Here is a 14,003-nt window from a genome sequence, read left to right on the forward strand (position 1 = left end):
TGCACGCCGGGGGTTGTAGTCCAGCCCCGGAGGCGGGGGAACATCAGCGAAGGGGAAACATCCCCCTTCGGGTAGCCCTTCCCAGAGGCTGAGCCTGCGGGGAGCCGAGGCAAGGAGAGAGCGAGAGACGGGGCTGTGCTCCAGGGTGCTTTTATTGTACAGAGAACGAGCAGAAGAACGGCCCCACGCGGGTGCGAGGCGGCAGCTCCAGAGCCACGCAGAATCAGGGACCACAGCACAGGAACCCACAGCGCCGAGGGGCAGCACCCACGGCGTGTGCGGCATGGAAAGCGGTTTATTGCACAAAGGACAGCAAGCAGCGGCTGTGGGCATCGGGCCAGTAAACAAGCGGCGTGCGAGCGGAAACCTCTGTCAGGGAGCGGCGGGAGGATCCAGCCTTCCAGCAAGTTGGCAACAACGTGCACCAGACCGGGACAGGTGCACCAGACTGGACCTGTCCAGCTCCAATGGGCACACAGCTGCCCTGGGCAGGAATGGGGAATGAACTGCCCTGCTCAATAGCCTGGTATGGCTGCAGAAGGAAAAGGTGGCTGTGGATGGAGACAGCTCACAGACTTAAGAGGTAATGCCTCCAGTAATGCCTCCAGCTCCACGTAGGGAGGCTCCACTCCATCGTGGGGCAGTGGCTAAAGATGGCCCCATGGCCCAATGCAGACAGCTTTTGGGAATTTGTCCTCTTGCCAGCAACACCTACACTCAACACCATAGGCTTCAATTTCAGCTCCGTGACACTAGCTCGCATCTGGACCTCAGTTCACACACACCGTGCTCCTGGGGCCCATCGGTGGGAACTGCCTCTCTCTATGTGGGATTCTCAGGAGATGAGCGTTTCACTGGTCATGTAAGATCCCCTGTGCTAGTATGGTCCTGAGAGGGAATGTCTGGTGCATGGAAGGGACAGGATCCAGCTGCACAATGACAGAATGAATTCCCCAGCTCAACACAGCCATGCACCAGTTTATTTGGATTAAAAATCAGAGTCCAGTAAGTCACAGGACCTCAGGGACACTTGGCTTAGAAGGACAGGATGGTTTTTGAGTCATCAGCTCTCAGATTTCTCTCAAGATCACTCTCTTCTGGTGTCACCAGAAATGTGGCTGAACAGAGCAGAGGGATACCCCACACTTCCACGTGAGGGGGATACTGCAGGTCCAGCCTCTTGGCTTATGGACACTCAACAAAGACTGCAGGGAGGGCTGCTGGATGCATAGGGCTGGACTGCTGGGCTTAGGACAGGAATGGGGCGAGGCAGAGACCACCAGAGAGCAGTTTTCAGAGGAGATTCTTATTGGGGAGGTGGGGATGAGAAATTGTTTCACCTCCAGGTATGAAAGTGAGACAGGTTTAAAAGAGGGATGCTGGTCTGCCCCACGCACTGATGCCACTGTGAATTACACCTGACAGGAGAGTCCCAGATGGAAAGAGCGAAGCCAACGACGGAGCAGAGTTTGGTAGTGAGAAGTCCTCAGAGCTGTTTGTCAGAGGACAGCTTTGGTGCTGCCCAGCCCCAGGCTGGGATGACGGAGGAGGATGGAGCCTGCTGGCAGCAAGGACTGGCTGAGGAGCTCAGAGGAGCACACCAGAGGAGCCTTCCAACTCAGCACACCCAGCTCCCTGCCTGCTGCTGCTTGGGCCAGCAGCCAAAAGCCTCACAAAGCCTTCTCATGGAGAAATGTGTGCGGAGAAGCCTTTGGTGCCTGCACTGGTAGGATGGCATTGCTAAGCACTTGCTTCCTCCAGCATAGACAGGTGCTGGGGCTGATGGAGAAAGGACGGACAGCAGGGAACAACGGCTGTGACGAGCAGGAGCCAGCAATTATGTCCCTGCTCCACAACACAGGGTGGACTTGACTAGGCTTCTACATCTCATCTACAAGATACATTCAGCAGCGGCTTCAAGTGCTGTGGTTGAAGTATTCTGCTTGTTTCTTTTCCCTCCTCATCCTCGACTGGTGAGGAAGGGAAAGCCACCAGCTCCAGGGCACCCCTTTGTCTTTACTTTGTGACTTGATGGATGGCATGAGCCAGGTAACCCACATTGCCTGACGTAACTCCCGCCACAGAGATGCGTCCATCCTTTGTCATGTAGACTGAGAACTCCTTGATCAGCCGCTCCACCTGGGGTGAAAGAGCAAAGTTCAAACTGCAGGCCAACCTCTGCTGTGTCAGCAAAGTGCAAATTTACCCAGCTTGCTGAAACTCTAAGCAAACTGGCTGCCAAAAGACAGGGCATCCTGCAGAGTACCCTGTGCACCAAGAGAGATGCTGCCCAGCTCTCAGGCCAAGCAGCAACACTGCAGATGTTCAGCTGGAAGAGCCACCTCACTTGAGCTGACCTTTAAGGTCAGAGCAGCACCAAGTGACTGCTTGCTTTGATAGACGTGGCAGCTACGTTTACTTTCAACCTCCCAGGTACAGCAGGGAACAAGTGCTCACAAGGGTTCATTTTGGCATCTGCAGTCAAAAACTTACTGACAAGGACTGCAAATGACATTTTGAGACCACTGGAATTGCGTTTACCTGCTCAGGCTTCAGCCCTGTGAAGCAGAACATGCCGATCTGGTCAGTGATGTGCTGCCAGTTGTGGGAGGATCCCTCTTTCTTGAGGTTGGACACCAGCTGAGTCCGCATGCTGATGATCCGGTCAGCCATTCCCTTCACCTCTGTGAGCCTGAGGAACCAACCCAGGAACCATTCAGAGCAGGGCTGGAACACACCAGTGCTGCTCTCCCCACCCCAGCTACTGAAAATCAACCTCTCCACCTGGAGGGGCCCCATAGAGGGATGAAGATGAGCATGAAGATGTAGCTCTAGCTGCGGGAGCTGCTTCATTCTCTTGATACCAGAAGGTGACCTCTTTTTATTTATTCAGTTGCTGTTAGACACTACTACTAGAATATAGACATTTCTCACATCTGAAAGCCATGGGTCAGTAGGATGGCAGCTACTACCCCAGATAAAACAGTATCTACAGATAAACCAAGAGTGCAGGGGTAGCACTGGCAAACAGGCCCAGTTCCAAAGCAGCACAGCTAGGAAATGTCTCTGCTGGGCCCTGGATTAGGCACAAGTGTCACACTGCCAAAAGAACACAGCCCCCAGCGAGGCCACAGCACACTGCCAACCTTTGTTCTGCCAGGCCAGCTGCTGGGAGGGACCCAGCACCAAGGGGCTGGGAAAACAGCACAGGCTGACGCCAGGAATCAGGCTTAGGGCATGAGGGTTACATTCCTGAGTCTCATTCCCAGGGGGATTATGCTTCCACTTCCCCCACGAGACACACTACATGGCTACACCACCTCAGACTTTTATGCTTCTTGGACTGGCAGCTCCTGCAAGCCCTCAATCCTTTGGGAGCTTTATCCCCTCCTTTACACAGAGTTTTCTTCCTTGATAACACAAGGAAAACCTGTTTGTGTCAGGTTAAACTGACACCAGCTGATGCCAGGACATAAGCAGGGATTTCTCCAGAGTAAAGATGGCTCTGACTGTTGCTGAAGCTAAGAGCTGCCTGTGACTTCAGCACACAGTAAGCACAGCACAGGGCTGCACAAAGAGACCTCACTGCCATGAACATGAGAGATTTCTTCTTACCACTCCTTCCGTAGGTCAGGGGTGTTCAGGATCATAGAGGCAATGCGTGCTCCGTTCACAGGTGGGTTGGAATACATGGGGCGGATGAGGATCTTCAGCTGTGATTCCACCCTCTTGGCTTCATCTGCATCACTGCAGATCACTGTGAAGGCACCCGCACGCTCTCCTAAGAGAATCACAGAATATCTAGTTGGAAGGATTATTGAGTCCAGTTTTTGGCTGTGCACAGAACAACCCCAAGAATCCTACAATTCCTGGGTCTGACAGCATCATCCAAACACTCTTTAAGCTCTGTCAGGCTTATGCTATGACCACTTCCCTGAGGAGCCTGTTCCAATATCCAATCACTCTTTAGGTTAAGAACCTTTCCCAAATATCCAGCCTAAATCCTCCCTGACACAGTTCTACGTCATTCCCTTGGGTCCTGTCACTGGTCACAGAGAGCAGATGCTGCCCCTTGAGAGGAAGCTGATGCCCATGATGACCTCTGCCCTCAGTCTTCCCTTGTCCAGGTTGAACAAGTGTCAAGTGCAAGTGTCCCCAGCTGCTCCTTGTATGGCTTTTCTTTTAGACCATTCACCATCTTCATAGTTTCCTTTGGACACTCTTTGAAAGCTTTACATCTTTCTTATACTGTGGCACCCAACACCACACAGCTGTAAGGGATCCCCATTCTCTAGAAGGGTCTCCACCAGCTCCTAAAGGGTTATCCCTGCTCAGTACTGCAGGATGAACACAGGCAGCAGGAAGACACTGGCTGCTAAGCCTTGGAGGTGTCCCACCAGCAGCCTGGATGAAACTATTTCCCTGTCACATGCCCTACTCACCGTACAGCCCCATGTTCTTGGCGAAGGACTGCGACAGGACGATGTTGATGCCCTGCTCGATGAAATACCGCACAGCCCAGGCGTCCCGGTTGATGTCCCCACTGGCAAAGCCCTGGTAGGCCATGTCAAAGTACACCAGGAGGTTTCGTTTCTGCCAGCAAAGATGGAAGAGAGTGTCACAGAAGCTGAGCACCCCTCCAAGGAGCAGGGCAGCAGGCTGAGAAAAGCCATGCAGACAGCGGTCTGTCCACCTGCAGTGATTCTCCTCCAGAAAGCCATTCCCCTTCATTCACCCCAGGGAAAGCAGCCCAAAACCTGCAGCTACCTAGCACACATCAAAACAGCAGCTAAAGATCCTCCAGTGCACTTATGGGATGTGCAAGTCTGGCCCAGGAAGCAGAAGTAAATTCAACAGTAATAAAACAGTCTACTTCAATGTCTTCTGTATTATCAGTTTCCAGGAAAATCACCTGGGAACTGTCTAGTCAGCTAGGCAGATACCCCAGATACACTGCCCCTTAGAGCTACCCTTCTGTAGGCCACAGAGATCACTTTGACATCTACCAATTCTCAGGACCCTACTAAGGCCAGGTATCTCCAAGCCAAATTTCACTGGCTACAGGCTTGATGGAGCAGCAGAAGGAGGAGAAGGTAGAACTTGTCCCTATCTATTTGCAGCTGAAGCTTGCAAGGAGACACCAGGCATGTGAGAGATCTTACAGCATTTTTAATACACCAGCACTGGGTGCTCTGCTCCAGCAATCACAGCTCATGCTTTCAATCCTGCTGCTCTCCTTTCAGGTCTCCCTACTCCAGCTTCCTGGGAAGGTGCCAGCAGAAAGCCCAATGGTCAGCTAGAAGCTTTCTGGGTACATTTGGCTGGCTCCTGTCAGGAACATGACACCCATCCTGGCCTCAGGGAAGGGAATAACCTTTAGCAAAGTGAAGACCAGGTGCCACCCATGAAAGGCCAGAGATGAGGCTTCCCCAGGAATGGCACAGTACCCCTGGGATATTGCTTACCTTCACTGTAGCTGCCAGCTCCTTCCATTGCTCCTGCCGGGGATCCACCCCAGTGGGGTTGTGAGCACAAGCATGCAAGAGGATGATGCTCTTCTCTGGAATTTTCTAAGGAAGATGTTATAGAGAATGAATCATCAGTGATATCTGAGCATTCTCCTCAGCAGATGAGACAGCTTAGATGAGCTCTGTGGGGCTTCTAGCCTTGATTTAATGCCTTCAGGCATCATAGAATGATAGAATATTCTGAGCTGGAATGGACCCATAAGGAGTCCACCTCCTTGGCCCTGCACAGGACAACCCTGAGCACCAAACTATGTACCTGAATTGTTCAAACACTCCTTGAACCATGGCAAACTTGGTGCCATGACAACTTCCCTCAGGACCCTGTCTGAGTGCCCAAACACCCTCTGTGTGAAAAATCTTTTCCTAATATCCAGCCTAAAACTCTCCTGACACAGCTTCATGCCACATGATCACATTTAGGGTAAAGTAATATCACCACTCATTTCCCCACATGACCTCCCTTCTCCAGGCATGGAAGGCAACTCACAGAAATGTCATCCATGGCTCCAGAGAAGTCAAGGCTGCACGTCTTGGGGTCATAGTAGCGGTAAGCCTGAAGCTGCATGCCAGCATCACGGAAAATGGGAGTGTGATTGCCCCAGGATGGTTTGGGTAGATACACATCACGGCTGGCTTTGAAGAATCGTTGCTGGTCAATAGAAAGACAGAGTATTCAAACAGGTTGTATACATACAAGAGATTACAAAACTGTAAAAATTCAGCTCTGGTCAAAATATGTCCTTTCCTTCTACTGCTGGCCAGGCACTCACCAAAAAGTTGGCTCCAATTCGCAGGGATCCAGTCCCAGAAATACCCTGCACGGTAACATACTGCAAGAAAAGAAAAAAACCCCTGAGTCTGAGTAGCCATGTTGTCTTACAGGGAGAGTGCAGTCACTATATCAGCACTGGCAGCAGCACACCAAAACAGGGACAAGGGGCTGGAGGGACCACAGGGGTCAGCATCTCCAACTTCAGGGAGGGAGTTTGGCCCCCTGGCAAGGTTAAATCCCCTCCTTGGACAGGGCTGTTTCACCCCGGCCTTCAGAGGAAGCAGTGATCCTTGGGGCCAGCCAGCCCACAACTCAGAAGCATCAACCCCCCACCAGTTCTTTCACATTTCTGAGCACCCACATACCAACCACGTGTCCTCCCTGCCCTGTGTCCCGGCCTCTCCTTACCCGGCCGCTCTTGAAAGCCTCACTGTTTTCCCCCAGAGCCAGTTCTGCGGATGCCCGGGTGAAATCTGCTAGTCCCCCGATGGGCAGGTACTCCTTATCCATCTTCTTGGATGCTATCATGGCCTCTGCCTGCAAGGGAGGACACAAGCTCAGCAAGGAAGGCATCACCGTGCACAGAGTGATGGACAGCTGAAGGTCACCTCTTTGCACATTTGCTTGCTCGGAAGGGGCAAAGGTTGGGTTACAGGAGTTTCTCTGCAGGGCTCATTCCAAGCAAGGGGCAGCAGTAAACATTTCAGATAAAACCCCACAGCCACCAGAGCCCTCAGCGGGGGACAGTGTTGGTACAGTGGAGCCAAGGAAACCTGGCACCAGAAGAGAGCACCACTTCCAGCTGCACAAGGACACTCTTTGCCCAAGCATGAATTGTCCTGCAGGAAAGCAAGACTTGAGTGCTACTGAGAGGCAGATGTCATCTCTATGTTGGATACATCCCCAAACCAGGAAGGGTAGCAAACCTTTTGTAGGGCCTTGTCATGCTGGAAATGGCACAGACCCTGGCAGCATTCACATACCACCAGGAAACTGTCCCAGTGACACATCCAGGCTCCCTGGTTGTGACCCAGCTGCACAGAGAGAGGGAGGGCAAGGATGGCTTTAAACCCCACACTGATGAGACATGGGAAAAGGCACTCACCCTGCACCCTGCCTGTCAGTGCAGCCAATCAATGCATGTGTCAGCTGCCAGCTATTTAACAGCCTATTTCTACCCCTACAGCCCTAAAAGACCCCATAATCCCTTCAAGGGCAATGTCCACACCCAGCTCAGTGGGCTGGAGTTTTAGACTGGCTTATGGAGAAACTGGTAGTATCAGCTCAGCAGAATTTCTAAGACTAATCCATTAAGGGGCCAATGTCAGCTCCTTCCTCCCTTGTGGGGTGCCCTAAAGAATATCAGCTTGTTCAAGAAATACCTTGAAGTTCAGAGAACAGGTGCATTGGAGGGCTCATAGAAATCAGCAACAAGTTAGAGTAACCTGAATGGGAACAGGACATGTATTTTCTGTTTTGTCCTGTACTACTTACAGCTCTGTCATGTCTCAGAAGCATTAGTCCTGCTAAGGGAGACATCCAGGAATACTGTCCTGCTCTATTAGAGACAGAGCTTATTTTAAGGATCAAGAGACAAAACTTGCTTAGTGACCTTCCCCTTCCCTGACTCCCTCAACATCCAGGAATACTGTCCTGCTCTGTTAGAGACAGAGCTTATTTTAAGGATCAAGAGACAATAGACCTTCCCCTTCCCTGACTCCCTCAGGGTACCTGGCACCTGGACCTGGCCCTGCCCAGCAGCCAGCACCCAGCTCACCTTGCGAACGCAGTTCAGGACATACGGCTTCCCGTTGTCATCCCGATACGCCCCCACTCCCAGGTTCATCTTCTTGGAGTTGGTGTCACGCTTGTAAGCTTCTGTCACCCCCAGGATGGGGTCGGGGGGACCCATCTCCACATGGGACCACCATGAGCTAAAGGGAGAAACAAGAGCTAAGCATGAGGCTTGAGAACTGGGCAGAGATGTGCACCGACAGAAACCCCCAAGGGAAATCTTGTCTTTAAACCACTGAGAAAGGTACAAATAGTGTTCAGAGAATTATCCAAAAAAACAAAGCAAACCATTTAAGTCACATTGTAAATTGCAGAATGGGCAAAGAGCCCTGGTTCATTGTGGCTGAAGATAACTGATTCCCTCTCAGTCATTAGCATGTTGAAATGCTCCTGTTTGCTTTATGTGCTAACACCACAAAGAGCCCAGGAAACTGAAGCCTTGAACTCCTATGCTCTGGACAAGTGCCCAGAGCCTGCACGTGGGATTGCACAGGTCATTGCCCTCCAGGGAACCTTGGCCAGACCCAGGCAATTGCACAAAAGCATGAATACGGAGTCTCTTCCAAACTCCTGGAAAGGCTTAGTACATGAAAACTAATTTGTTTTTCTCCCAGCGTTGGCTGACAAAATAAAGGTATTTCCACTCTTGGCTCTACAAACTCTGCCTCTCCAATGCTGTAGACAAATACTGTTTTCCAGGAAATCATAGAAGACAGTTTGTTCCCCGTGTGACAAGTGACAAGCTCTGATGTGAAGACCCTTCCCCTGCTGTCAAGCACAAAACCTCCCTGGATCAGGAGGAGCTTTGTGTTCCCCCAACACAAGGAGCCACCTGCCTCTGCCTGGCTGGCAGCACACCCTGAAGATGGAGAGGCTCTCTTAATGTCAAGGGCAGAGCAGACCATGCTATAAAAAGAAACCTGTTATTTCCTTTGGCCACCGTCTCTGGCCTGTCCCATGTCCAGGCTCTGCAGGCCTGCAGACAGTGCAGGAGCAGCACTGTGGTGTTCTTTAACCTGCCTAGCAGAGGGATTTGGCTGTCACAGCCCCCTCCTGAAGGCATTGCATGCAGCTCCGAGGGTCCTGACTCACCACACAGGCGCCTACCCCCATCCCCCAAGCTCAGTGGGAAATAAAAGGTGCAATACAAAGTAGATTGGGTTTATCTCCTGGAGGACAGAACTCAAGCCTTGATTGCTGAGGGAGAAACGCACAGACAGAGAGACATCAGCTTTACTATACTTTGCAGCCCAGGAAAGGCTATGTCATCTGATAACAAGATCCTTTCCCAACTCGGGAATGCTGTCCTGGGGCTGGTCCATGCCCCAGGCAATGCAGGCAGCCTGGAGCCAGCCCAGGGCCAGCCAGACCTCCTGCTGAATGTGTAGTGCAGACTCTGTGGGCAGATACAGATCTGTGGGCAGAGGGGCCACAAAGGTTAAGGAAGCTCTAACTGACCAGCAGAACTCACACAATCATCTTTCCTCTCCACTCTGTCCCTGTTTTAGGCCAAGTTTCCTCACTGAAGAAAAATTTTGCACTCTGCCATGTATGTAGATTGCATCTCATGGAGCCTCAATCATTTGCCCTCTTCAGACAACCCTCTGTACACTATTTCCAAATTTTTAAAAAAGCCTGTTATTCCTTTTGACAGGTTTTGAGGAAGAGGTAGAGCCACCTCAGGTAGTTTAAAAATGGAAGATGTGCTTAATGTTTTTTAGACCACCAACTAGTCTTAATTACCTCTTAAGTATAGGATTAGCTTGGAAAAGAGGATGAGTCAGAGAAGCCAGCAACACACACCCTCCAGAGAGGGATAGGGCCTGCAGCCAGTGTGGAGGGAGTGACCTGGGGAACCAACCTGAGCAGGACACGTCAAGGGGACTGTCAGGGCAAACTCCTGCTGCGGGTTCAGGCAGCTTTGGACAAACCCTTCCCAATGTTTTCCTGGCAATGGAGAGGCAGGGAAAGAGATAAACAATGTGCAGTAGTGTGGCTCTCTTCAGTTTACCTGGTTTAGGATTATTTTGGTATCAAGGGCTGCAGGAGCCTGGCTATCTATTTTAAAGAGCTGCTGCTTTGGAGATGGTGACAGCACCTTCTTTCTGCTGGGCTTTTCCCCAAGCAGCTTACAGTGTTTGGGGTATTTAGGTCCTGATCTTGCTAAGGCTTAGGCAGGTCACTGAGCTCTAACATACTGCAATTAATGCTGATCCTGCAGGCATTTACCTAAGCTGCAGCACTCCAGAGAGTTAAGTACCTTTGTTCTGAGCCGGTTTTTGTGCTGGCTTAAGGCACCGACGGGGTAGGTTTAGGACTTATTTTCCTGTTCTCAGCATGAAGGTTTCCAGGTGAAACAAGACTCCTCTGGTGTTTTCAGGGAGGTGAGCTTGCAGGGAGACAGGAGAAAACAGCCTAGGCTGAGTTGTCCAAACACATCAGGATACCAAAGAGATCATAGAGGCAAAGCTTTCCCAAAGAGGTTTGGGAAAAAGAGATCTACTAGGGGTCCAAGGCCACAAACCCTAACACACTGCTACCCCCCGTTACTGTTGTCCCTGCACTGCCTTGTATTTTATTTTGAGCAATTAAAAGAACATTGGGCTTGAATAAAGGTCAAAGCTATAAACTGCACATCTCTGCCAGGCCAGAGGTATTCAGTGCAGAAAACTAACCAGAGGCAAACTTAACTGGGGTTGAACTACCCGAGGGATACTCAATGCAAGCCAAAGGAAGCACATTCTCCAGCTACAGGACTTCACACAAAAGGCCCAGTCAGAGTTTAGATGCTCATCAGAGCTCCAAATAGTCTCTGTACTCCTCACTCATGCTGGTCTTCTGAGCTGGTTTAATGCACAGCTGCAAGTGCAGGGGGACAGAGAAGGTGGAAAAATGCACCAGGGATTGCATAAATTTGTAACATTTTTCAAAAAATATATGTGGAACTTATGCCTCAAGTACACAGACCTAAGAAGTGCTTAAGGACTCAGGCCAAGCCTGGAGAACAAGCATTTACAAGCCCAGTGAAGGTTTCCATTGTGGAGAGGCCAGCCCACATTCCCTGAGGTACAGCCACACAAGACACTGGATTTCAGAAGCTTTGCCAAAGCCCCCACAGCAGTTCTGCAAGACAGAGCAGAGTGAGGGGCCAAAGGCTGTACGAAACCACATCTAAAGCAAATATTTACACAAGAACAATGCCAACAGGCTGCTGGCTACTACAGGGCCTTTCAACCCTAAAAATTCCTTGCCCCAGTGAGCTGCTAAGTTTTCCACCAAGAAAGGTATTTAAATAGCTGTCTTGTGATACATCCAAGCAGCAGACTCAGTTATCGTCCTAATTAGCATTTGTGTGTCAACGGAGCCATTTTAACCATTTCGTATCTCTTAACCTCTGTTCTGCTTTCAGAAAGAGCATTCTCAGCCCAGATTAATGATAGCAGCTGGAGCACCACATTATGTTGCTGAAGATAAGGAAACAGAAACTGCTAATCAGTGCTTGGCTTCCCTTGTTGCATAATAAGCCACTGTTCCTGAAAGGAAAAAGGGGGCTGTGCACAGAGGCTCCTTACTTACAAAACTTAACAACCTCTCCTGGGTGACCTCAATGCAATTTGGTAATTTACAGTTTGCTGTATACCAAGCTTGAGAAAAGCAAGGTTTATGCCAGCAGGCTCCATACCTGTCACAGGCCTGCTATAGTCCATGGGCACAAAACACAAGTTCTGGACAGCTGCTCTTCTGTCCCTGGCTTAGAATCCTAGTGACTGCTGGAATAGAGATTTAAAAAAAACAAACACTGCTTTCCTGCTCTGACGTAGGCTGGAAGCTGTTTCTTAGAGACTTCCCCAGTAGTGAGGGCCAGGAAGAGCAGCAAGGCCTCATCCAGATCCCCCTGCACGCTCTGCTTCTTGGCCACCTGGTCTCAGTGATGTTCCCAGCCTCGTGGCTCTCAGGTCAGCTGTACTTTGTGGAAACTTGGATGTTCTGGGCTTTTCACACAGCTCCAGCAGCACCCTACATGCTTCTATCCAAACCTCTGCTGACCAGAGACAGCAGAATCCAGAGCTGCCAGTGCAGGACTGGTCCTTACAGAAACAGTCACTGCTCCTGCCAGGGTTTGTACCCCTGAGAGCACAGCTCTAGCACAGCCAGCACTACTCCCACCCCATTTCATGGCTCACGGGGTCACTGCTGACCTGCTGCACTGTGCATGAGGCCCACTGCACAGTGCAGAGCTCCCTTTGGTCCCACTACACAGGGCAGCCAGGCAGCACCACCCCAGCCCCATTTCACAGCACACAGAATCCTGGAATGGTTTGGGTTGGAAGAGACCTGAAAGGTTTCATTGTCCAAACCCCTGCCACATACAGGGGCACCTTCCACTAGACCAGGATGCTCCAAGCCCTGTCCAGGAACACTTCCAGGGATGTGACAGGCAGTTTCTCTGGACAACCTGTGCCAGGGCCTCACCACCCTCACAGGGAAGAATTTGTTCCTAATATCTAATTTAACCCTGCCCTCTGTCAATTTAAACCCTTTCCCCCTTGTCCTGGCACTCCATACCCTCGTTAAAAGTCCCTCTCCAGCTCTCTTGAGCCCCTTTAGATACCGAAAGGCCACAATTAGGTCACCCCGAAGCCTTCTCTCATCCAGGCTGAATAACCCCAGCTCTTTCACTCAGCCTTTCCCCACAGAAATGGTGCTCCATTCCTTAACCATCTTTGTGGTCTCTGGACTTGCTTGAACAGGTCGATGTCCTTCTTGTGCTGGGGTCCCAAAAGTGGCTGCAGAGCTGCAGGGGGGCTCTCAGCAGAGCAGAGCAGAGGGGCAGAACCCCCTCCCTTTACCTGATGCCCACACTGCCGGTGATGCAGCCCAGCGCGCTGTTGGCTCCCGCGCTGCGAGCGCACATGGCCCGGGCACGTCCAGCCGCTCATCGACCACATCACTCGTGCCCCGAAGCGCAGCGTACATCACCAGCAGCACCCCTTGAGCCAAGCCCTCAAGGCACAGGGTGTCCCCGGCCCGTGGTCGAGGCACAGGGTGTCCCCGGCCCGTGGTCGAGGCACAGGGTGTCCCCAGCCCGTGGTCGAGGCCAGGTTCCCCGGCTCCGTCGCTCGGGGTCCCGGTGCCTGCGCGCCCTCCACGGCGGCGCCTCAAGGGCAGGCGGGGGGCGCCGGGCTGGGCCGCAGCCAATCAGCGCGCGGGGACCCCCCTCCCCAGCCAATCAGAGCGCGAGGACCCCCCTCCCCAGCCAATCCGAGCGCGGTCCGTCCCCCCGGCAACCCCCTTCCCCAGCGCGGCGTCAGCGGCGGGCCGCACGGGGGGACTCGCTTCCCGCAGCCTCCCCCCACCGCCCCCTCGGAGCGGGGCTCGGCCGCGGGAAAACCCCTCCGCCGACAGCGGCGGGCGGCCCTAGGGGCTGGGCCACCTCTCGGCCCTCACCTGGCGCGGGAGGCGGCGGCGGCGAGGCGCGGGGCGGCGAGGAGCCGGCGGCTGTCGCGCGCCGGGCCCCGCCCGCGCTGCCCCCTGGCGGCCGGTGCGGGTCAGCGCAGCCCTGCCGCCCGGTCCGGGCCGTGCTGGGCCGTGCTGGGATGTGCCGGACCGGACCGGGATGTACTGGGCCTCGCTAGGCTGTACCGGGCTGTCTTGTACCAGGAAATGCTGGCTGTACTGGGCTGTCCTACACTGTACTGGGCTGTAGTAGGCTGTACTGGGATATGGAGGACTCAACTAGGACATGATGGGCCACACTGGGCTGTGCTGAGCCATCTTGTACCGGGCTATACTGGGACATACAGGGTGGTACTGCACCATACTAGGCTGTACAACGCTGTACTTATCTGTGTAGGACTGCATGGCACCATGTGGAGCCGTACACATCTACACAGGGCAGTCTTGGGCAC

The 14,003-nt window shown here is 52.5% G+C and overlaps 1 protein-coding gene across 2 annotated transcripts; it reads right to left on the reverse strand.

Moving 5' to 3' along the window:
- Positions 1–134: 134 nt before the first annotated feature.
- On the reverse strand, positions 135–13,601 carry GOT2 (glutamic-oxaloacetic transaminase 2). 2 transcript variants are annotated; one of them, XM_039721345.1, is made up of 10 exons: positions 13,543–13,601; positions 8,078–8,234; positions 6,709–6,837; positions 6,299–6,358; positions 6,016–6,177; positions 5,466–5,570; positions 4,443–4,593; positions 3,616–3,781; positions 2,542–2,692; positions 135–2,139 (listed from the first exon to the last, which is right to left on the reverse strand). In XM_039721345.1, the coding sequence occupies exons 2-10, from the start codon at positions 8,210–8,212 to the stop codon at positions 2,017–2,019; spliced, it is 1,182 nt and encodes a 393-aa protein (XP_039577279.1). In that variant the 5' UTR covers positions 8,213–8,234; positions 13,543–13,601; the 3' UTR covers positions 135–2,016. The 2 variants fall into 2 exon arrangements, with proteins under 2 accessions (XP_039577279.1, XP_039577278.1); XM_039721344.1 differs by lacking the exon at positions 13,543–13,601 and adding an exon at positions 12,945–13,024.
- Positions 13,602–14,003: the final 402 nt, after the last annotated feature.

Source organism: Passer montanus, unplaced genomic scaffold (assembly GCF_014805655.1).
Source record: "Passer montanus isolate IOZ18808 unplaced genomic scaffold, ASM1480565v1 scaffold45, whole genome shotgun sequence".
NCBI classification, from domain to species: domain Eukaryota; kingdom Metazoa; phylum Chordata; class Aves; order Passeriformes; family Passeridae; genus Passer; species Passer montanus.

Bases quoted from the DNA above. Each gene is read 5' to 3' on its own strand.
- GOT2 (XM_039721344.1), bottom strand. From the start codon at position 13,009: ATGTGCGCTCGCAGCGCGGGAGCCAACAGCGCGCTGGGCTGCATCACC. The intron at 5,571-6,015 runs GTGAGTTGCCTT...CATCTTCCTTAG, and splicing joins GAGCCATGGATGACATTTCT to AAAATTCCAGAGAAGAGCAT. The intron at 3,782-4,442 runs GTGAGTAGGGCA...TGATTCTCTTAG, and splicing joins CAAGAACATGGGGCTGTACG to GAGAGCGTGCGGGTGCCTTC.